The 22343-nt window shown below is 57.9% G+C and overlaps 2 protein-coding genes across 9 annotated transcripts in view; one reads left to right on the top strand and one right to left on the bottom strand.

The window, feature by feature from the left end:
* The window catches only part of ARVCF (ARVCF, delta catenin family member), a 47855-nt gene extending 41975 nt beyond the window's left edge, over positions 1-5880 (top strand). The window contains exons 10-19 of the mRNA XM_025400532.1: positions 108-179; positions 1592-1719; positions 2038-2188; positions 2495-2693; positions 2776-2887; positions 2976-3066; positions 3366-3419; positions 3845-3930; positions 4481-4600; positions 5061-5880. Of these exons, the coding sequence (XP_025256317.1) occupies positions 108-179; positions 1592-1719; positions 2038-2188; positions 2495-2693; positions 2776-2887; positions 2976-3066; positions 3366-3419; positions 3845-3930; positions 4481-4588 (1001 nt within the window). The 3' untranslated portion in view covers positions 4589-4600; positions 5061-5880. The remainder of the gene's footprint in view (positions 1-107; positions 180-1591; positions 1720-2037; positions 2189-2494; positions 2694-2775; positions 2888-2975; positions 3067-3365; positions 3420-3844; positions 3931-4480; positions 4601-5060) is intronic.
* Positions 5842-22343, bottom strand: part of COMT (catechol-O-methyltransferase) — a 27945-nt gene continuing 11443 nt past the window's right edge. For 3 of the 8 annotated variants that reach the window (XM_025400538.1, XM_025400539.1, XM_025400542.1), the window contains 5 exons: positions 15021-15114; positions 13492-13780; positions 12570-12763; positions 11818-11949; positions 5842-7211 (listed from right to left, as the gene is read on the bottom strand). In XM_025400538.1, the coding sequence (XP_025256323.1) occupies positions 7011-7211; positions 11818-11949; positions 12570-12763; positions 13492-13780 (816 nt within the window). In that variant the 5' untranslated portion in view covers positions 15021-15114 and the 3' untranslated portion in view covers positions 5842-7010. Of the gene's footprint in view, positions 7212-11813; positions 11950-12569; positions 12764-13491; positions 14073-14429; positions 14614-15020; positions 15115-20962; positions 21090-22343 lie in introns of those variants that run through there. The other 5 variants (XM_025400541.1, XM_025400543.1, XM_025400544.1 and 2 more) reach the window with 5 other exon arrangements.

Here is a 22343-nt window from a genome sequence, read left to right as displayed (position 1 = left end):
GGGTGCCTTTTGGGGCCTGGGTAGGGAAGAACTGTGCCCAACCCTTCTGACACACCCATGCCCCATATGGGGTCTGCCTCACTTCCTACACCACCTTTCCCTTCCAGGAAAGAAGGATGGTGAGATGGACCGGAACTTTGACACGCTAGACCTGCCCAAGCGAACTGAGGCTGCTAAAGGTGAGTGGGCTGAGACGAAGCCAGCTCCGCTGGGGGATGTCTGGGCTCAGGATTGCCCTGGTAGTGGAGCTTTGGGCCATCAAGCAGGCCTGGAGGGCCTCAGGGAACAGATGGGGAAACAGGCCCATAGGTGCAGGATTTCCTGGAGGATTATTCAGCACTGGGACACCTGCTGAGGGTTTAGAATGGGAGGCAGTGCCATGGGTCATGTCAGGCAAGGTTGGGGGAGGAGACAGGCACAGAGAGGCCAGGGGCTTGCTCAGCCTCACGGTGCGTAAGAGGTGGGAAGGTTTGGAGGGACGCCCCCAGTGGAGGTAGGGCCTCCTGTGTTAGCCACACAAAGCTGAGTTCACCTCGGGGCTGGGAGCCAGGCGGGCATTCTCACATCCAGGTTCAGAGGCTAGGCCAGACGAACACCTGCAGGGGCAGGACAGTGCCTATTGGGTTGTGTGCTGGGATCTGGCCTGAGAGAGAGGTCTGCCCTGGTGGGGCCTAACCAGTTGGAAGAGCCTGCATGTCACCAGAGTGGAGGTCCCCAGCTGCAGGAGGGCTATGGGGAAGCATTACAGTTAAAGCAGGGCTGGTGCAGATATCCCAGCAGGGAATGTTTTTGGAGTATGTGGGAGCAGAAAGCCCAGCAGGGCAGGAGTAGAGGGAGCATGGGGCATGGGGACAGGAGGGGGTGACGAAATGTCGCTGGGCGAGTACAGGGGAGATTGAGGTAGTGTCCCAAGCCAGGCTGAAGCCCCTGTTTGGGGACAGGCAAGCTTGGAAGGCTGTCTTGACCCCCCATTTCTGGAGCACTGGGCAGAGCAGCAGGATGGCGTCTCAATTGCTGGGGAACCTGGAGTGGTTGCCAGGGAGAGTGCCTCCTGTTGCTAGGGCAGCTGCCCTGGTTGCACTGCATCAGTTGACTTACAGAGGGGGGGCTCTATTGTCAGTGGGAGAGGGTGGGCCCTGTTGCTAGGGGGCGTGGCTCTGCACAGCTTCAGTTACTAGTGAAAGCAGGTTCTCTTGCTAGGGGTGTGGCCAATGCTGGTCTTGTTGCCAGGGAAGGTGGGCCCTATTGCTAGGGGCGTGGCCAGGATACATAGCTTCAGGGACATACCGGGAAATGCGGGTCTTGTTGCTAGGAGAGCGTTCCTGGTTGACGCCTCCCTCCCCATCCCAGGCCTCCTGGATGCTCCTGCTGCCAGGCAGGTCCAACTGATTGAGCCTCAGTTTGCTCCTCTGTGAAATGGGAACGCTTTTCCCCTTGGGTGACTATGTTGATAGTAAACATTACGTGACTCATCCACACCCATCCCTGGCCCCAGCTCACCCCCTGGGAGCTCTGAAGCGGGAAGCGGGAGGGGTATGATGGATGAGAGCAGATTCTGGGTGACCGTGGATGGCGATTGCCTTGCACCCAGGCTTTGAGCTGCTGTACCAACCCGAGGTGGTACGTCTCTACCTCTCCCTCCTCACGGAGAGCCGGAACTTCAACACCCTGGAGGCTGCCGCCGGTGCTCTGCAGAACCTCAGTGCCGGCAACTGGATGGTGAGGGGCCAGGTGTGGCAGGGTGGGCAAGTCCTGAGAGAGGGAATCCCAGGCACCTCACTGGTGCAGCTCCTGCCTCGGCTGGCGGGGAAAGGAGGGCCCACCTCACCACCCCAAGATCCAAGAAGTGCATGGGCTGCGGGCACTGCGTGCACCCTGGACGGTGGGAAAGCCTCGGTGGAGATGCCGTTGAGCTTTTGGGGTAGGGCTTTGTCGGGCACGGGAGCAGGAAGGTTTAGCTGGAGGGAGCAGTCAGGATCTGGAGGTGGGAGAGTGCTTGGGGTGTATGGCTGAGCAACCCTCTCCCCACCTTCTCAGTGGGCCACGTACATCCGCGCCACAGTGCGCAAAGAGCGCGGGCTGCCGGTGCTTGTGGAACTGCTGCAGTCTGAGACCGACAAGGTGGTGCGCGCCGTCGCCATTGCCCTGCGCAACCTCTCGCTGGACCGGCGCAACAAAGATCTTATCGGTGAGGACGCCTGCAAAGCCACGCCTGGACACCGAACTCTGCCTGCAGCTCTAGTCCCATGGGAGGGGGTTGGAGGATGAGTGGTTTGGGAGTCCAGGCCCCGCCCCTGTTGTTTGGGCGCTGGCCCACCTTAGGCAGCTCCAGTCCCCCTGGCCCTGTCTCTGAAGCTCAGCATCCTGCTCGCATGGATCCTTGTGGCGGTCTCCAGGGGCTCTCCTGGCAGTGCCCCTAGCCCTCGCGGGATCCCTGCTCATTCCTGGAGGGGTGGGGCAGAGGCGTGTCCTGACACCTAGCCCTGCCCTTCAGGGAGCTACGCCATGGCCGAGCTTGTGCGGAATGTGCGCAATGCACAGGCTCCGCCGCGACCTGGGGCCCGCCTGGAGGAAGACACCGTGGTGGCGGTGCTCAACACCATCCACGAAATCGTGTCCGACAGCCTGGATAACACGCGCTCGCTCCTGCAGGCACGTGGGGTGCCAGCGTTGGTGGCTCTCGTCGCCTCTAGGTGTGGAGGAGAGGGGTCGGTGGTTTGGGGAGCAGGGGATGTGGGGGAGGGGCCACCACTGACCCCGCCCTCGGCCCCACAGCCAATCCGTACGCGAGGCGAAGGCGGCGTCGCACGTGTTGCAGACAGTGTGGAGCTACAAAGAGCTGCGTGGTACTCTGCAGAAAGATGGCTGGACCAAGGCGCGCTTCCAGGTGCGTTTTCCTTGGCCTTCCCTGCTCACTTCGTCTTATTCCCACTCCATGTGCTTCACCCACCCTGTGTCTGTGTTTTATGTCTCAGTCGGCTGCTGCTACTGCCAAGGGGCCTAAGGGAGCACCGAGTCCTGGGGGCTTCGATGACAGCACGCTGCCACTGGTGGACAAGAGCCTTGGTGAGTGGTGGAGGTTAGGGGGCCTAGAGGGTGGGGACCCCAGCTGCCCGACCCTTGGGTGAAGGTGAAGGAGGAGCCACACCTCCCACGGAGACGGCTTCCATAGGCCACTTTCCCTGCCCTCTGCCTCTTGGCTACTCCCCACAGCATCGACGCTGCTGTCAAGCTCAGGGTGGGGCTTCCAACTGGCAGAGGTTAGGCACCTTAGTGACAGAGAGCCTCTAGGGCTACCTGGGGCTTCTGTGCCCCGATCCCCGCTGGCCGCTGTGTACAGCCTGCCTCCTCCTCCTGCCTTGCAGAGGACGAGAAAACTGGCAGCCGGGATGTGATCCCCATGGACGCGCTTGGTCCAGGTGAGTGCAGACGCAGTGTGGTTTGTTTTCTGTGCCGGGAGGGGACCAGAGCCTGAGGCGGGCCTGCTGGTTTTATGGGGAGTAGTTGGTGCTGGGTGGAGGAGAGAGATTTGGTTAAGGGGTGCTCAGAGAGTGAGGTACAGGGCAGCTAGAGAGGGGTTAGTGCCCAGCCAGGAGCTCTGGCCCACAAGTGGAGGGGAGTCTGGAGAGTTGGAGCTGCCGTGGGGCAGGCAAGGGTTGCACCAGCGTGAGGCAGGGTGTTGGTGAAAGCTGGCAGCAGCCCGGATCTCGAGGACAGGGTAAGTGGGGGCCATCTCCCAAAGCCCCTGTCCCACGAGTGCCCTGTGTCTGGGCTGAGAGGAAGATCTGCTCCTACAGGGCCCCCCTCAGAGCGCCTCTCATGCCCCACTTTATTCCATCTACAGACGGATACTCCACAGTAGACCGGAGGGAGCGAAGGCCGCGGGGCATTGGCTCTGCCGGAGAGGCCTCTGAGAAGGAACCATTGAAAGTAAGTGTCATGTGACTGTGGGCAGGTACCCCGTGGGGCTCTGTGTCTGGGGGTTGCTGGAGAACAGCCTAGGCCATGCTGGGTCTGGTCTGGGCCCTGGGGTATAGCTGGGTTGTGGGCCCAAGCCCAGGAAGCAGCCCTTTCATGCCAGTCAGTCTGTGGGTACTGATGAGTTTGCAGCTCTCACCCGCTGGGGACAGCACTGCCCAGGCACACCCTGCATGGGCCGGAGCCTTTGAGCTAGTGTGTGTGCACCCTTCTGTGCATGTGTGTGCGAGGGCCCGCCAGGATCCACTGGCGAGGGCAGGACCTGCCGCCTGCTGTGTGCCAATCCCCCAGCTTCCTGTGCAGGCCTCTGTGTGCACGTGCCCCCCCATCCCAGCCCGTGTGAGCCACACTTGTCTGGCTCCCTGTGCCCTTGGTGCTCCCTGTGCTGTCCTGGCAGGCCGACCCTTACATCGCCAGCCTCGGCCCTGCCCCTGCCCTGTCCCCCCAGGAGCTCTGACTAACCTGCTCTATTGTGCCTTTAATGCCCACCCGTGCACTGCAGCTCGATCCCAGCAGGAAGGCCCCTCCCCCAGGGCCCAGCAGGCCCGCGGTCAGGCTGGTGGACGCCGTGGGGGACGCTAAGCCTCAGCCCGTTGACTCCTGGGTCTAGCTTGCATGCCTGGTACGTTCTCTCATCTGGTTGTTTGTCCAAACGTTTCTGCCCTCTGGGCCAGGGCTTCTTGTTGGTCTCCGCTGGCTGCATGCTCTGCTCTTCCCGCATGTTCCCCGCAGGACTTTGGCTTCCAGTCCAGCAGCCCAGTGGCCCATTCCCAGGGGAGGCCAGCAGAAGTCAGAGAGGGAGGGTGCTCCCTGGGCCCACAGCCTTGTCCCAGGCACTGTGGGATCAGGGGCCTGAGGAGATGGGACCAGAGTAGGGATGGGCACCATACTCTCCAATGCCCTTTGAGGACCAGCAAGTCAGGATCAGTCCTGACCCCAAGGGTCAGCTCACACCACTCAGGGCAGATGCTTCTGTCCACATCTCCATCCATGTAGCCTGGAGTTGGCCGCCCTGCCTTGAGGTTGTACGTGGTCCTGTGCCACTCTGGCTGCAGCATCCACCATCCCCTCTCCCTCTGCAGGGCCCAGGCCCAGCCTCTTGTTCTTAGGGCTTGGATCGTGGAAGAAGGGCCACCCTGAGCAGATCCTGCCGTGGAGCTTGGAGCCCCCTGGCGGCAGGGGTTGGCAGCGCCTCACCCCAGCCCGACTTTGGGGACACCTTCCTGCCCCCCACCCTACCTAACTCCCTAGGCCTGAGTTAGCTGTTTACTGACATGGTGCTGTGTGTGAGCGAGTGACAGAAGGCCCGAGGAGGCCGACTGGGCTGCTAGGGCAGGGCCCAGGGAGGTGGCAGGGAAGGGTGCCTGGCTGGGCTTTGGGGCCGGTGGGATAGGAGGGTGCCCCTGGGAACACAGTGCCCCAGAGGTGCGGGAAGGCTTGGTGCCAGGGGCAGGTGGCTAGGCAGGGAGGGGGCTGGGAAAGAACTTGGACTCCTAAAGGTGGAGGGGCTCCCTGGGCACCCTGCAGGCAGGCAGACCACAGTGTCAGGGGTGCCCCCCAAGGCCCAGCCCTGGGCAAGGAAGCTTTGGAAGCAGCAAGGTAGGGGTCAGGCTACAGGTGCCCCACCTCCCCAGAGCCCTGCAGTCATGTGAGGCCCCTGTGCAGTAGAGAGCCGTTGTCCAGCTGATGCTGGCCGGGGCCGGGGCCACCGCATCTGCCTGGAGCCTGGGCAGCACCTCCAGGACTGACCGGCAGTGGCTTGGGGACTGCTTTCAGTGCCTGCTGTTTGTGACTCAGAAGAAAAACACTGAGAAAACGCATTAAAAATAAGCCAAAATAAGACTGTATTGGTAAACATCTAAATTTTTGTAAGAAAATTTAAAAATTAAAGCAGCAAAGGAACTTTTTGCTTTCTGCCACTCAGGTCTGGCACAAGTGGCTGGCTCCTCCCTTGTGTCAGGGCCTCCGCGCGTCTGGGGCAGGGCCCTGGGTGGAGGTGGTCCCAGGTGTCCATCTGCTGTGTCCTGCAGAGGCTGTTTCTGACCCTTGGGTGGCCCCAGGCTTGTCCATTTGGGCTCACTGGTCTCTCTGTCCATAGGAGTGGGCAGCCCAGGAGTGGAGTTTTGGCTAGGGGCTGGTCTGGGTGCAGGTGGACTCAGCTAGCACAGGGTTGAGCTGTCCTGGGCCTGGGAACTGGGCCCTTGGAGCCTTTGAGGTGGCCAGTAGTCTGACCCGTTGGAGGAGCTGAGGGCAGCTCTGGGTGTAGGTGGACACAAACCAGCACTGCATCCTCATTCACGGGCCGGGGGGGCAACTGCAGGGATGTGGGGGCTGATCTGAGCCATTGCCTCTTCTGTAGGCAAGGCCCAGTGGGAGTGGGGAAGGAGACGCTTCCACTCCATGCCACATGGGGCCCAGAGGAGCTGGTGCTGCTGCAGGGTCCACCTCTCCCCAGCGCCTGCTTGGTCAGACAGGTGTGAATGCTGGCTGACTCCTCTGTTCGTTTCCCAGGCCGGCAGTCATCCCTGTGGGGCTAACAGGTGCCCCTGGCCTAGCTGCAGGAGGGCTGACCTCTGCACCACTATGGCTGGGAGGCCTGTGGGCCAGGCATGCCACCCAGAACCCAGCCAGCCAGGGTCCCGCCCTTAGCGTTAGCGTCCATCAAGGGGAGCTTTGAATGTTAGGTGCCCAAGTCAAGGGCAGCAGGAGAATGGCAGTCGAGAAGGATGTACTAAGTTGATTTATATTTAGAGTCTTAATTTCTATTTTATATTTTTAAAACATGAATTAGTATGTAAGATAATATAGCTAGCGGGTGTTAGTAAAGAGGTCACGATTGAGTCTTAAAAAAGGAGAGCAATCCAGTGCCGCCGTTCAGAGAGGTCAGCATGGCAGGGCGCAGGCCTCGGCCGAGGTGTGCTTTGCATTTAGGATACAACCCAGAGCCGCAGAAGGTCAGCAGGAGCACGTCTGTGGCACCCTCAGAACCAGGCTGGGTGAGGGAGCCTGGGTGCGGGGCGGGGGGGGGGCAGTCAGGGCTGTGCTTCACTGCCTGGGCCCTTATAGATGGCCTTCTCCAGGCCATCCACCACCTTTCTGTATTCCAGGAATGACTGGTAGTGTGTGCACTCAAAGCGGCTGCTCCTGCGCACGTGTGCCAGGAAGTCTGGTGCACCTGGGCAGATCACGTTGTCAGCCAGTAGCACTGTCCCCTTCCTCAGCAGGCCACATTCCTGCAAACAGACCAGGGGGTGGGGGAGGTGAGGGTCATAGGTGCTCAGAAAACCGGGCCCAAACCAGGATGGGTGCTCCTCACCAGGCCACTGTACCACGCCTGTGCCTAGCCCCTAGGGCCAGGTTTCCGCTTTCTGCCCAGCATGACTCCTGCAGGAAAGGACTGTACAAGACTTGGGTGCCACCTCTAGAACATGGGCCCCGTGAAGACAGGGACCTTTCTCATCAACTCCTGTATCCATCTCAGGCGTATCCATCCCTTAGAACAGCATGTGGTACACAGTAGGTGCTCAATAAATGTTAGCTGGGTGAGTGGAAACAGTGGGGCCCTCAACACCTAGTGCCAGGAACTCAGGCCTATGAGGGAGAGGCACCAGTATGGTCCCTGGAGACAATATTGGCCTGACCAGGGTGACCCTGCAGGGCTGAGGTGGGGCAGACCTCCCACCACCAAGTCTGCCCCTTGGAGTCAGTTCTGAACATCCCCAAGCTCCTGCATTTGCAGACCCCCCATCTCCACTGGTGCCTGGGCCCTGGGAGGACACAGAGTTCCTCTGCCTGGGTTCTGTGCAAAAGGAAGGAGTTGTTGACAACGCAGCCACAGGGCATGGCCCGTGGGGTCCACTATCAGGAGAAACTTCATAGAATGCTTGCCTATCAAAGCTGCAAGGAGGGTTTGCTTACATCACATAAACAATAAAGAAACCTTGAGAGGAAGTGTTTTTCTTTGGAGAGGAAGGACCCACCAGGGCAAGGGGCACCCCAGTCACCTTGTCGTGGAGATCTGACTTAGTCACCAAACAAAACTTAACAAGCAATCTCAAACATCTAACGTATAGTAAAATCATTTCGCAGGCAGGTGCCTTGAAACACTGGCATCCGACCCCACATCGCTCTGGGATGCGCCTAGAGAGTCCCACAGGGCTTGCAGCTGTCCCAGTGGTGGGTGGCGGTCGTTTCCAGCCCGTGTGCTGCAGAGAAAGCAGAGGGGCTTTCACGTGACAGTACGGACACCAAACGGCTGCAAGGTCAGTGAGGTCAGGGGACAGCCCCAAGGTCCGGAGTTGAACAGGAAGTACCACCATGAATCATGATGTGTTTACATTTAGACCAAAAAAAAAAAAAAGAATGTCCTAGCAATGTCAGCTGAAAAGACCTAGAACAAAGTGCCACCCAGGAGGAAGACAATGGCCTAGGCCCTGAGCAGGGTGGCTGCCTTCCGGCCCGGGCCAGGGAATACACAAGATGAGTGAGGGGCCTGGGCTCCTGGACTTCTCGGGTTGCGCCAGGGGACTCAGGAGCCCAATCTGGTCATCAGGGATACAGATGACGTCAGCAGACTGAAAGACACCAGACCACTGCAACTGCACGAGTTAAACAGGAGAGGAGGAGGGAAGGGCAGAAAGGAGCATGGCTCACCTGTGGAGGCTGCCAGGGGCCCACTCCTTTACAAAACTAGTCAAGAGGGTAAAGAAAGCAGCACCTGTCCTGCCTGTCCCCCGACACTGCAAGCCTCCTACCAGCTACTCAGACCCCCTGGAGAACTGGCTAAACATGCAGCAGCATCTGAGCAGCACTGAAAACCTAATGCCATGGAGAAGTGACAGTGTCAGAGGAGCAGGTGACACTCTGCTGAGGTGGTTTTCAACTGTGCCTACCCTCCTTACACTCTCCTTCCTTCAAGAGTTGGAGCCTCACAGAAGTTGCAGGGAATCAAGATCGTGCCACTGCACTCCAGCCTGGGCGACAGAACAAGACTCTGTCTCAAAAAACAACAACAAAGTTGGAGCCACACACCTGTACTCCTAGCACTTTGGGAGGCTGAGGCAAGAGGATCCCTTGAGGCCAGGAGTTTGAGACCAGTCTGGGCAACATAGGGAGACCCCATTTCTACAAAAAAAATTTTAAATTAGCCGGTGTAGTGGTGCATGTCTGTAGTCCCAGCTACTCAGGAGGCTGAGGTGGGAGGATCACTTGAGCTCAGGAGTTCGAGGCTACAGTGAGCTATGATGGCATCACTGCACTCCAGCCTGGGCACAGAGCAAGACCCTGTCCTTTTTTTTTTTTTTAAGGGGGAACTCATTCCTGTTCCTTTGGGTGTGGGCTGGACTTGGTGACTATGGCAGCCCGGTGGAGAGACCTCCTCAAAGCAGCCCTTGATTTTGAATTGCAACCTGCTCCTGAGCCCCTCACTCCCCATGCCTCCAATGCTCACAGAGCCCACTGAGGGGATGGCTAGGCCCTCACAAGAGCCAGGCTGTCCCCCAACCCTCTACAAGGGGGCACAGGGCCCCAGCCGTGAGTGTGCAGATATGCATTTAACAAGGACACCCATTCCCAATTCATGACTTCCCACTTCATAAACTTTGCTTCTTTTGAGATAATTACCAGCTTTGCACAAGCAGCACTGAGAAAACTATTAGTTTCCTAGTTACTAAACTGCAATATTTGCTACTTTTTTATGAAGGCAGGCCCCTGTAATTATCACACCACAGCTGCTGAAACTCGGCCCCGGTAACGCAGGCCCAGCTGTGGCTGTCTCTCCTGCCCGAGTGAAGCCCGTCTGGCTGAGTGTCTGCTCTCTCCCATCAATACCCAATTGCCAGCATCATGCTCCTTTGTCAGGGGTGAGCCCCCCCAGCTACGCTGTCCTGGCCTGCAGGTCTCCCTCCCACCCTCCCACTGCCCGCCCCCTTGGTCAATACAGGTCCTCCCTCTCCACGGCCAGGGTTCAGCACCTCCTCGTGAGTTCAGGGCACTTGAAATGCCCTCCCCACAGCCCTCTCTTTCCACATTCCCCAAGGCTGACAGGGATCTTTCCAGACAAGTTTTTTTTGTTGTTTTTGTTAAGAGCTGGAATAAGGCCGGGCGCGGTGGCTCACGCCTGTAATCCCAGCACTTTGGGGGGCTGAGGCAGGCGGATCACCTGAAGTTGGGAGTTCGAGACAAGCCTGACCAACGTGGAGAAACCCTATCTCTACTAAAAATACAAAAATACTAGCCGGGCATAGCTACTCGGGAGGCTGAGGCAGGAGAATCACTTGAACGCGGGAGGGTTAGGTTGCGGTGAGCTGAGATCGTGCCATTGCACTCCAGCCTGGGCAGCAAGAGTGAAACTCTGTCTCAAAAAAAAAAGCTGGACCCAGTTACCGTCCCCATAACCTGTGGCAGTCACTGTAACCTCCAACTCCTTGGCTCAAGCAATCTTTCATCCTCAGCCTTCTGAGTAGCTCAAGACTACAGGGGCACACCACCACCACACCCAGCTAATTTTTAAAAGTATGTTTTGTAGCCGGGTGCGGTGGCTCATGCCTGTAATCCCTGCACTTTGGGAGGCCAAGGCGGGCAGATCACGAAGTCAGGATACTGAGACCATCCTGGCCAACATGGTGAAACCCCGTCTCTACTAAAATACAAAAAATTAGCCGGGTGTGGCAGCACATGCCTATAGTCCCAGCTACTCAGGAGGCTGAGGCAGGGTAATCGCTTGAACCCAAGAGGCAGAGGTTGCAGTAAGCGGAGATTGTGCCACTGCACTCCAGCCTGGTGACAGAGCAATACTCCATCTAATATATATATATATATATATTTTTTTTTGGGGGGGGCCATGTTGCCCAGGCTGGTCTCGAACTCCTGGCCTCAAGCGCTCCTCCTGCCATAGCCTCCCAAAGTGCAGGGATTACGGGCATGAGCCCCTGAGCCCAGCTCCAGAAGACAGGTCTAACCCTCACCTACCCAAAGTCCTGTGTGCCCTGACTCCCATTGTTCTGGAACATTCTCTGCCCTTTCACACCTCAGGCTTCTGCTAGTGCTGGTTCCTTCCAATCCAGTGGCCCTACCTAGCCAGGCATGGGGGCTATGCTCCTTATGCTCCTAGTTCTGCTGCTAACGGCAGTGTCCGGTTTCTGGGAGAGCTGCAAATGAGCAGGTGGGGAGGCCGTGAGGGTGGGTGTCCCAAGCCCAGTGGAGGATCACAGAGCCACTCAGTGTCACTGACCACCAGGGAGGGGTGGGGCAGTGTGTCATTGATGTGAGGCTCCTTAAGCATCAGTCTGTGAAGGGCCACCAGTGCCCCACGCCCCTCAGGGAAGCGAGGACAGCCCCACCCGCTACCAGGCCTCACTAAGGAAACTCAGGGTCCTCGTCAGTGGGGCTGGGTTGGGGGAATGCACAAGATGGGGCCTCGGGAGGAAGCTCTGCAGGAGACACGTGCTTTCTTTGCACGAGCACCGGCTTGCTTGGGGGAGAGCAGGCCAGCCCGGAGCGGCCCTTCCCTACCCCATCTCCTTGGTCCTGCGCTTTTTCTGCCCTGGTATCTGGTCTGGGGTGTGCATCCCACTTCTGCCACCCATTTTGCACGGGCAGGCTGGCTCCCTAGTTCCCAACAGGCCAAGCAGCCAGGCCCCTGGCCCGGCTCCCTACCCATCTCCACCTACCTCAGGGCCTCCTCAGTCCCCCACACTCCTGGACCTCAGGTGGTGCCTCCAGAGCAAGCTCTGTCTGCACAGGGCTCTGCTGGGGTGCCTGGCTCTTTGGAGAGGCTGAGGCTGACCTAATGGGCCCTGGGCAGCAGCTGGCACAGAGGCCATCCTGGTTGGGACTCACCTCCAGGAGAAGCGTGTCTGGCAGGTACCGGTCCTTCCAGTGGTCGAGGAAGACCATGTCCAGCGTGTCCACATCATACTTCTTCTTCAGCTGGGGGATGATGTCCTGCGACGCCCCAACCACAACGGTGACCTGGAACAGTGCCTGTCAGTGCCCACGCCCACACAGACAGGAGGCCGTCCCTGCACACCCATACAACAGCGTCTGTCAGTGCTCACGCCCACACAGGACGCCACCCCTACACACCCATACAACAGCGCCTGTCAGTGCCCACGCCCACACAGACAGGAGGCCGCTCCTACACACCCATACAACAGCGCCTGTCAGTGCCCACACCCACACAGGAGGCCGCCCCTACACACCGATACAACAGTGCCTGTCAGTGCCCACGCCCACACAGACAGGAGGCCGCTCCTACACACCCATACAACAGCGCCTGTCAGTGCCCACGCCCACACAGACAGGAGGCCGTCCCTACACACCCATACAAGCATTCATCAGTTTTCTTTAGGGTTCTGGGGTGACATGGCCCCGCTATGTCCCTGCCCCTCCTCGTGCCACCTTGGCCGTTTCCCCAGAGCTGTGAGACCACCCTCACCAAGCTGCTGAGGGGTCCTTCCTCAGCCCCAGGCTGGGAGGCACTGAGGGGCCTGGTGACAATAGGTTTTCAATGAACGTGGTGTGAACCAGGCCCTCCCCGCCCGCAGCCCTGGCCCTTCTTCCAGGTCTGACAGCGGGTCGGGCATGCGCACCTTGTCCTGCACGCCAGCGAAATCCACCATCCGCTGGGTGATGGCGGCGCAGTCAGGGTTGATCTCGATGGTGAGCAGCCTCGCACCCGGTGACAGCAGGCGGGCCATGCGCACAGCTGAGTAGCCACAGTAGGCCCCCAGCTCCAGCAGCATGGAGGGCTGGTGCTCCTGAATCACGGCATCCACGATCTTGCCTGTGCAGGGTGGGGGACAGGGAAGAGGTGAGCACAGGCGGAGGGAGGGGAACTTGGATCCCTAGGCACGGCCCCCTACCTCTCCCAAACAGCAACAGCCCCTCCCAAATGCCTGGCCTCTGGCCCTCCTCTGCCCGCCCTCCCTACCTGCTGGAGGGGTCTTTTACCTCCCTGGTGTCCCCAGCCCCAAGGACCTGGTCCCCACTGTGAGCACCCTTGGAGCTCCCATGGTCCCTTAGCCTCTATGCCCACACTGGTCCCTGTCTGTTCCACTCTTCCTGGCTGGCCCCAGCGTGTCCTAACACAGAGCTGCCCTCTCTGAAACCCCGAACCACCCGCCCCGCTTGGCGCCCCGGGGCAGCACTAGTTGCCTGAGTAACTCCTGAGCCCCAGGCTGGAGTCCAGGCGGGGGCGGGCCCAGGAGAACCTGTCTGACTGGTCCCCAGGCAGGTCCCATGGTGTCCAGAGCAGAATTCAAGGGGAACTGCACCACCGTCAGACCCTGTGTGGGGGCCTGTTGTCCTGGGGCGCAGGCAGCAGGGCCTGGAGGAATCATCAGGGACCCTGGCACCCTGGGACTCCAGAGGAACCCCCCAGCCCTATCTGGGCATATCCCAGGGTTCCCAGCCCCCTGGAAACGGGGTGATAACAGCTTCTCCGGTAAGGGCTTTGATGCCTGGTCCTGGGTCCCTGTCCCAGAGCTCAGCACCTGCCGGCCGGGACCGCACCTTTCTTGTCACCCACGTTCATGGCCCACTCCTTCTGTTGGCAGTAGGTGTCGATGGCCTCCAGCACGCTCTGTGCGTTCCCAGGCTCCGCATGTTGCAGCACGTGGTGCAGGATGCGCTGCTCCTTGGTGTCACCCATGAGCAGGTTGCGGATGGGCTGCAGGACGAACTCGTTCCAGCAGATAAGGCACAGGCCCCAGCCCCAGCGCCTCAGGATCAACAGCAGCACCACCAGCACCAGGCCCAGGAACACAGTGGCCAGCAGCAGCAGAGGCGGGGCCTCCAGCATCTGCAGGGCGGGAGGGGAGGGGCGCCAGTGCTCTGTGCTCTTCCTGCTGCACCCACATGCCCTTCAGCTTGGAGTGCCACCATCGCCCTCTTGTGTTCACAGAGGGGCAAGGTTCAGAGAAGCCAGTCATGTCCTCAGTTGCCTGACGTGTCAGCGCCAGGGAGCCAGCCTTCTCGTGCCCTTGGGTGCCCTCGGGCGGACAGAGCAGGTGTGTGCCTCTGGCAGTCCTGTGTGGAGCCTGCAGGTCACACTCCCTGGTCCTGGGTGCTTCCCCAGGCAGCCCAGGGATCCTCTAAAACCACACAGAATACAGAAGCAGATGTGGACCCAGGCTGCTGTCTCCCAGCTGGCTTAGAGGACACCCAGTGGCAGGGAAGCCCCATGGCCCGGAGTGGGCGGTAGTGAGGGGTCGCCCAAAGAAAGGCTGTGTGGTGCAGCCCCTCAGCCTCATGTGGTGAACCCATGCTGGTCACCCATGCTCTGGACGCCCCAGGGATTCGCGTGTCCCTTTCATTGAGTGTCCAAATAACACCGGCAGTCCCCAGGCCAGGAACACCAGGACAGACCCACTCACCACTCCCCTTGGGGACGGCAACATGTGGCATGTCCCAGATGAGAAAGGCCAGCCCTGCTGCCCACCACAGTGTACCTCGTGGGGCACAGTGAAATAGCAAGTGACCCCACTTGAAACCTGTTTGAAATCCTCCTGGTGTGACCCTCCAGGCAGGTAGCCTGGGAACCAGACAGACAGAAGCCTGGTGAGGGAACCCAGCAGGCAGAGAGCAGACCACAGGAGGCCTGAATCAGAAGCCCAGGGGTTCAGGTCACAGACCCTAAAATGGGAAGGACACAAGGAAACTTCCTCTAGGGCCCCTGTGGTCACTCAGAGATCTTTCTGGGATGGGGCCCTGGACTCCCAGTGGCATAGGGGGTCCCAATCTCCGCTGGACGCTCCGTTTTAGAAAGGCACACCCAGGCGAGGAGGCAGGCCCAGGGCCACAGAGGGGACACCCCTGGAGGCCAGCCTCAGGGCACCAGAGGACAGAGCAGAAGAGAACAGGGAAGCAGAGGCTCCGCCCTAGGGGGAGGCCATGTGAACACCAGGCTTCTAGGGGATTTCCCACCACGTGGCCTGTTTACACAGGCAGAGTGGACGTGTGCCCAGCAGACCTGTGCAAATGCACCGGGCTGGAATCTGTACCCACCCTGGCACTGCCCCGGCTTCCACTGGCCAACTCACCTTCAAAGCGCCTCCGAGCAGGTTCCAGCCCTCTGACTGCGGGAAGGGTCTGGGGTCTCTTTCTGTGAGCTCAGCAGCAAAGCAGATGTTATTTCTGTGGAAATCAATTTTGCCTTTGGATAATCATCAACAGAAACCCTAACCTGGCCATGACCAAGGTCCAGATATCTGAGCCCCTTCTCCGGACAGGGCTAGCCTGCCCTGAGCCTTCCCTAGCAGGGCGAAGGCAGTGCTTCACCTTTCTGGCCTCAGAAGAGACAGCAGAAGGCCTCAGAGAGGCCAAGCGACATCCCTACTAGTGTCACCCAGCCAGAGACCCCAGGGGCAGTCTCCCAGTCCCTGTCCGCACTGCCCTGTGAGCACCTGCACCTCGTGAACCACGCGAGGAGGGAACCACTTTGCTTAAGTTGTATTTCCCCTGAAGAATCTTTAGTAACTTGGAAATGTTGTGTAAGACCAAGGGCTAGTTTACCAAGAACATATACAAACCAGTAAGAAAAAGATGATGAAACAGATGGGTCACAGTGGCCAATATATGGCTCACAGGAAAAGGCCAAAGGCCAGAGCCCCAAGCAGGTGATGGAACCCGGTGCAGGGCTCAGTGCCAGCGGGGGTGCCCCTGTCCACAGGTGCAGGAGTGTGAATCGTGCCGCCTTCTGCTGCTACCCTGGGGAAGGGTCCCAGGCCTGTAGGGAAACCCGTGGCCCACTATGTTTCCCTGCAGGGCAGGACATGCCCACAGGGCTCGTGGGGAAAAAACAGGAGATGGCAGTTCCCTAAGGACAGTGTCCTTATTCTGGCAGGAAGATGACAGGGAACCATGGTGGAGAGGGACCATGCAGACCTGAAGCAGCCAGAACTTTCCACCTTGCTCCTTTCTTCACGGTGGGGATTTCCTATGACACACCTTGTTGCTTGGTTTACTACTATTTATCTGCTCTGGTTTACTTATCTATAATGACTACTACTAATATTTGTGTGGTCAGATAATGGGCCATTTTGTTTACTCTCCATATTTAAAAAACAGTAAGTGTTAGAAATAAACACCCCAAATTAAAAGGGCTATTCTGCTGAAACAGCAAATTACCTGGCAGACCTTGGAGTCCCAAATTATAAATCCAAATCTGCATAATACTTGAATTGTGTAAGAATTTGGTTTTTGAATCTCTAATCTCTAGGTTCATCTGTTCATAAATTTGCAAGCAGTGTCCCCTAGGGCCAAGTGGGAGGCAGCAGAGGGGAGGAGGCCATAGCAGGGAGGGGCCCTGAAGCCCTCTTCCTTTGCCCAGCAGGAGGGACCTGCCCACTCCACTCTGCAGGATGGGCCCAGCTGGTGCGAGGAGGCACCAAGTGCCCACCTGTCCCACCTGCCAGCGGCTCTGCGGCCAACTTGGCCCCATTGGCCAAGAGCCATGGGGGCTAGGGAAGTGCTCAAGGCCAAAGGCTCTTCGGCCAACTGGGCCCCAGTGGCCAAGAGCCATGGGGGCTGGGGAAGCTCAAGGCCAAAGGCTCAAAGGCCAACTGGGTCCCAATGGCCAAGAGCCATGGAGGCTGGGGAAGCTGAAGACCAAAGGCTCAAAGGCCAACACGCCCAGGCCCCCATGCAGCACCTGGGGGCCACAGTGCCCACGGCCACCTCACAAGGCCCTCCAGTGCTGGGATTCCCTTGTGAGTGTGAGGTACTGACGCCCAGAGCAGAAGGACTGGCTGCCCCAGGCCACCAACAGAGCCCTGGCCCCTGCCCACCCCACCTCCCAACGGCCTCTCCCAGGCTAACCACCTCCACTCCGACCCAGCCTTGTGGGGCCTCCCAGCCCACCCTCCTCTCTGCTTAGCCCAGCTGGTGCAGAAGGGTAGGCCCCGCCCACCAGGCCGGGAGGGAGGCGGGACCACATCCAAGTGACTTTGGGACCACGCCCACCCAGCCATGGAAGAGGGTGGGATCACGCCCACCTGACCATCCAAGGGCTGACCCTGCGCTGTCACTGGCCACTGCCCAGTTTCACAGGACGAAAGAGCAGATAAGTGAGGAAATAGAGGGCGGGTCCTGAAAAGCCGAGAATCAGGCCACCCTTTAAAGAAAGTCAGGTAGAAACCCACCCACGCCACTCAGAGCTGCTCGGATGTTCCCAGTGCTGGGATTTTGCCCGGTCAGCCCTCCATGGGGAAAAGGAACAGCTCCTTTAGTTTGGGGTCCCAGGACTCGGGAGTGGGCACGCCAGCTCAGTGTCCGACTTGGGACCCCTGTGATCCTATCACCCTACTTTGGCTGCGTGGTCTGGGGAGCGTCGAGTCCCCCTTACCTTACAGAGAGGCAACAAGAAACAGTTTTGAATGCCCCTGTGGTGGGACGGGGGTGCAGGCCGGAGGACCGAGGGGAATCCTCTCTGCTTTTGTGTAAGTTTGAAATGTGCTTTTTTTTGTTTTGTTTTTTTGAGACAGGGTCTCTCTCTGTTGCCCAGCCTGGAGTGCAGTGGCGCGATCACAGTTCACTACAGCCTCGACCTCCTGGGCTCAAGGGATCCTCCTGCCTCAGCTCCCCCAAGTAGCTGGGATGACAGATGTGCACCACCCCCTACAACCGACCTTTTTTTTTTTTTTTTTTGGTAGAGATGGGGTGGAGGGGGGGTTCTCGATATTTTGCCCAGGCTGGTCTCCTGAGCTCAAGCGCTCCACCCCCTCTGCCTCCCAAACTGCTGGGATTACAGGTATGAGCCACTGTGCCCAGCTGGCTTTTTTTTTTTTTAAGGAAAATAACAAGTGTTAGCAAGGATGTGATGAAATTGGAACCCTCTGGCATTGCTGGTGTGACTGCTGTGGAAAACAGTTTGGTAGTTCTTCAAAAAGTTAAACATGTGGTCAGACCTGGTGGCTCACGACTGTAATTCCAGCACTTTGGGAGGTTGGGATGGGAGGATTGCTTGAGCCCAGGAGTTCCATACCAGTCTGGGCAACATGGCAAGACCCCATCTCTACAGAAAACTTAAAAATTAGCCAGGCATGGTGGTCTGCACCTATAGTCCCAGATACTTGGGAGGCTGAAGTGGGAGGATCACCTGAGCCCAGGAGGTTGAGGCTGCAGTAAGCTGTGATCCTACCACTGCACTCCAGCCTGGGCAACAGAGCAAGACCCCGTCTCAAAAAAAAATTTTTTAAACATGCTCTGTACCCACAAATATTAAAAAATTCTTAAAAACCCACAAAAAATAAAAATAAAAAAAAGTTAAACACAGAACTACCATATGACCCAGCAAGACTGGTGCAGTGGCTTACACCTGTAATCCCAGCACTTTGGGAGGCTGAGGCGGGCGGATCACAAGGTCAGGATTTTGAGATAGCCCGGCCAATATGGTGAAACCCTGTCTCTACTAAAAATACAAAAATTAGCCAGGCGTGGTGAGCACCTGTTAGTCCCAGCTGCTCAGGAGGCTGAGGCAGGAGAATAGCTTGAACCCAGGAGGTAGAGGTTGTAGGGAGCTGAGATTGCCACTGCACTCCAGCCTGGGTGACAGAGCAAGATAAAACAAAAAAAAAAAGAACAAGACCATCCTGGCCAACATGGTGAAACCCTCTCTCTACTAAAAATACAAAAATTAGCTGGGCATGGTGGCATGTGCCTGTAGTCCCAGTTACTCGGGAGGCTGAGGCAGGAGAATCACTTGAACCCGGGAGGCAGTTGCAGTGAGGTGAGATTGCACCACTGTACTCCAGCCTGGGTGGCAGAGTGAGACTCCATCTCAAAAAAAAAGATAGCTAGAAACTGACTTTGCTCCCTTTGCAAAGATCTGGGGTCCGTCAGTTTTGCTCATTCTGCTATCACCTCTGTCTGAAGAGTGACTGACACTTTGGTCTCTATTCACCCACATCTTCCTGCTCAGGAAAGTGTCTTTCTCCAGGGAGGAGAAAGACAGCTACCAGGGGTCACGGAGAGAAAGACTGGGCTGCACAGCAAGCTCAGGAGACCTCGGGTTGTGCCCTGAAACGGCTGTGCATCCTCCGTTCTCCATAGGGGGCCAACATGCGGCTGCAGCAATCCCCGGAAAAACCACTGGCCATTTGGGGCACACTGTCCTCGCTATTCCAGAACACAGAACCAATGCTAACAGCCCCCTGCACACTGAGAGTCACTGTGGCTTGGACATGCCTCATTCTGCCCTCACAGGGCTGGTGGCCCAGTTGGGGAGACAAGCGTAGAGCCACAGGCATGATGACAAACAGGACACAGATGGCAGGAAGGCCAGTTCTCAGCGTTTACACACAGGGGCAGCCCTGCTCTGCACACAGGTCCCCCATGGAGGCTGCAGAGGGCCCTGCCTGAGACTTGCTCAACAGGGCTGGAAACCTCCCAGCAAAGGCCGGAACTGCTGCAAGCAGCCCTGCCCTTCGGGGCTGATCCGGTGTGATAAAGGGGGACCAGGATTCTGGCAGGGGATTTGACTGCGATCCAGTAATCCAGGGAGAGCCAGTACAGGTGCTTAAAGACAAGCCAGGCAGCACCAAGTAGGCCACACGCTTGGGCAGGGCCTGTGGACAGGCTGAGAGGACACCTGGAGGCCGGCCTGGGAGATCCCACAGGCTGCAGCCTGGCCCCATGCTCATCTGTGGACCCAGGGGTTGGCCACTCATCTCCATCCAGCCTCTGGGAATCTAAAGGAATGACCAGAAGTTTAATGGCCACAAAATACCCATCGAGCCAGGCATGGTGGCGTGCCTGTAGCTGCAGCTACTCAGGAGGCTGAAGTGGGAGGATTGTTTGGGCCCAGGAGTTGGAGGCTGCAGTGAGCTGTGATTGCACCATGGCACTCCAGCCTGGGCAACAGAGACACTGTCTCTAAAACACCACCACCACCATCTACCAACACCACAATACAAATGCCATCAAATCCAGATGGGGCCTCGCCTCTCTCTGGCAGCACTCTGGGAATGTCCCCGTCCTGCTACTGTCTCATACCGCCCAGTACAAGAATCTGTCATTTCACCAACCTGCAGAGAGGAAGGAGGAGGCAGAGGACTAATCTCTCGCCCTATGACACCTGAGAAGAGGTGAGACAGTGCACCTGCCCTGGGCACCCTGTGAGGGGCCTACCTGCTATTTCTGTAAATGAAGCTTTATCAGAACGCACAGTCAACCAGGCGCGGTGGCTCACGTCTGTAATCCCAGCACTTTGGGAGGCTGAGGCGGGTGGATCACCTGAGGTCAGGAGTTCAAGAACAGCCTGACCAACATGGGGAAACCCCAGTCTCTACTAAAACTACAAAATTAGCCAGGCATGGTGGTGCATGCCTGTAATCCCAGCTACTTGGGAGGCTGAGGCAGGAGAATCGTTTGAACTCAGGAGGTGGAGGTTGCAGTGAGCTGAGATCACGCCATTACACTCCAGCCTGGGCGATAAGAGTGGGAATGCGTCTCAAAACAAAACAAAACAAAAAACACACAATTGCACACACATTGTCCGTGGCTGCTCTCACCCGACCATGGCAGAGGTGAGCAGTTGCAACAAAGACTGCACCCTACATGGGGAAAGGGGCTGGTGTGGAAGGGAAGGGGTCAGAATGGAAGGTCAGAGGGCCAGGCAGAGGACAGACTCCTGTAGCCTCCCCTGCCTGCTGGTATCCTCAGTGGGGCCAGGCCCCCAGGCTCAGGGGAAGGCCTTTTTTTTTTTTTTTTTTTTTGACTCAATACGTAAGAGCTAAAGGGAAGACTTTCACACGGGCTGCACACCTGCTTCAAGCCAGGTGCTGCAGGGACCACGGGGACTTTGTCTTCACAGACACACCAAGAGGCGGATGCAAGGGCTGGGCTGAGAGAGGCAAGAGGCTGCACTGCACCTGCAGATCCACAGCCCCAGGGGACCAGCTCGGCCGTCCCTGCCTGTGGGGCCCCTCCACTCCTTTACCGTGGCCCCACCGGGGCCCCCTCCCCTCCCTTCCACAGGCCAGACCTGCATGGTGGTCGCACATTCGCTTTATCCTTCAAGGGCGTTCTCCCGGTCACATCGGATTCTGCCTTGGCACCTGCTTGGAGGCCCCCTGCAGGTCAACCTGCTCATGCAGGAGGAGCTCAGCGTCCCGGCTCCCAGCAGAGGGCAGGCCTGGGGCAAGAGTGTAGGCTGGGTCGGCTCAGTGTGGAGGGGACAGAAAGGACAGGGATGCCTTTAGGGAGGGACAGAAAGGACCTGGGTATGCCTAGTGGGGTGACGTGCCAGCCTGGCCAACATGGTGAAACCCCGCCTCCACTAAAAATACAAAAATGAGCCAGGCGTGGTGGCGGGCGCCTGTAGTCCCAGCTACTGAGGAGGCTGAGGCAAGAGAATGGTGTGAACCCGGGAGGCGGAGCGTGCAGTGAGCCAAGATCACGCCACTGCACTCCAGCCTAGGCGACAGAGAGAGACACCGTCTCGAAAAAACAACAACAAAAAAACAAAGCCCAGGCATCAGGACCAGGCTCTAGGCCAAGCCTGCGTCCAGACCGCACTGGGTGTGAGTGGAATCTGACCTCCTCATTGCTCTCCCCAAGGCTGGGTGGCAGCCCCACCCCCAGCACCCAGGCCATGAGGCCCGAGGCCCACCATGGCAGCAGCCTGGACAAAGACTCCCCCATCACACTCCGGCCAGGCTCCTCTGAGCACGTTTCTTAGCTGAGACTCACCTTGGCCTATCAGTCCTTGAACAAACACTAACAAAGCTGCTGCTGCTTCATTTTTTTTTTTTTTTTTGAGACCGAGTCTCGCTCTGTCGCCCAGGCTGGGATCTCAGCTCACTGCAAGCTCCGCCTCCCGGGTTTACGCCATTCTCCTGCCTCAGCCTCCCGAGTAGCTGGGACTACAGGCGCCCGCCACCTCGCCCGGCTAGATTTTTGTATTTTTTAGTAGAGACGGGGTTTCACCGTGTTAGCTAGGATGGTCTTGATCTCCTGACCTTGTGATCCGCCCGTCTTGGCCTCCCAAAGTGCTGGGATTACAGGCTTGAGCCACTGCACCCGGCCTTCATTTTTAAATTAATTAATTAATTTATTTATTTGAGATGGACTCTGTCACCCAGACTGGAGTGCAGTGGCACGATCTCGGCTCACTGCAACCTCTGCCTCCTAGGTTCAAGCAATTCTCCTGCCTCAGCCTCCTGAGTAGCTGGAATTACAGGCTCACACCACTATGCCCAGCTAATTTTTGTATTTTTAGTAGAGGCAAGGTTTCACCATGTTGGTCAGACTGGTCTTGAACTCCTGACCTTGTGATTCGTCCACCTCGGCCTCCCAAAGTTCTTGGATTACAGGCGTCAGCCACCGCGCCTGGCCTTTTTTTTTTTTTTTTTTTTTTTTTTTGG

This window comes from Theropithecus gelada, chromosome 10 (assembly GCF_003255815.1).
Source record: "Theropithecus gelada isolate Dixy chromosome 10, Tgel_1.0, whole genome shotgun sequence".
Classification (NCBI taxonomy): Eukaryota; Metazoa; Chordata; class Mammalia; order Primates; family Cercopithecidae; genus Theropithecus; species Theropithecus gelada.
The sequence above is the reverse complement of the archived record's forward strand: the minus strand, read 5'-3'. Positions and strand labels throughout refer to the sequence as shown.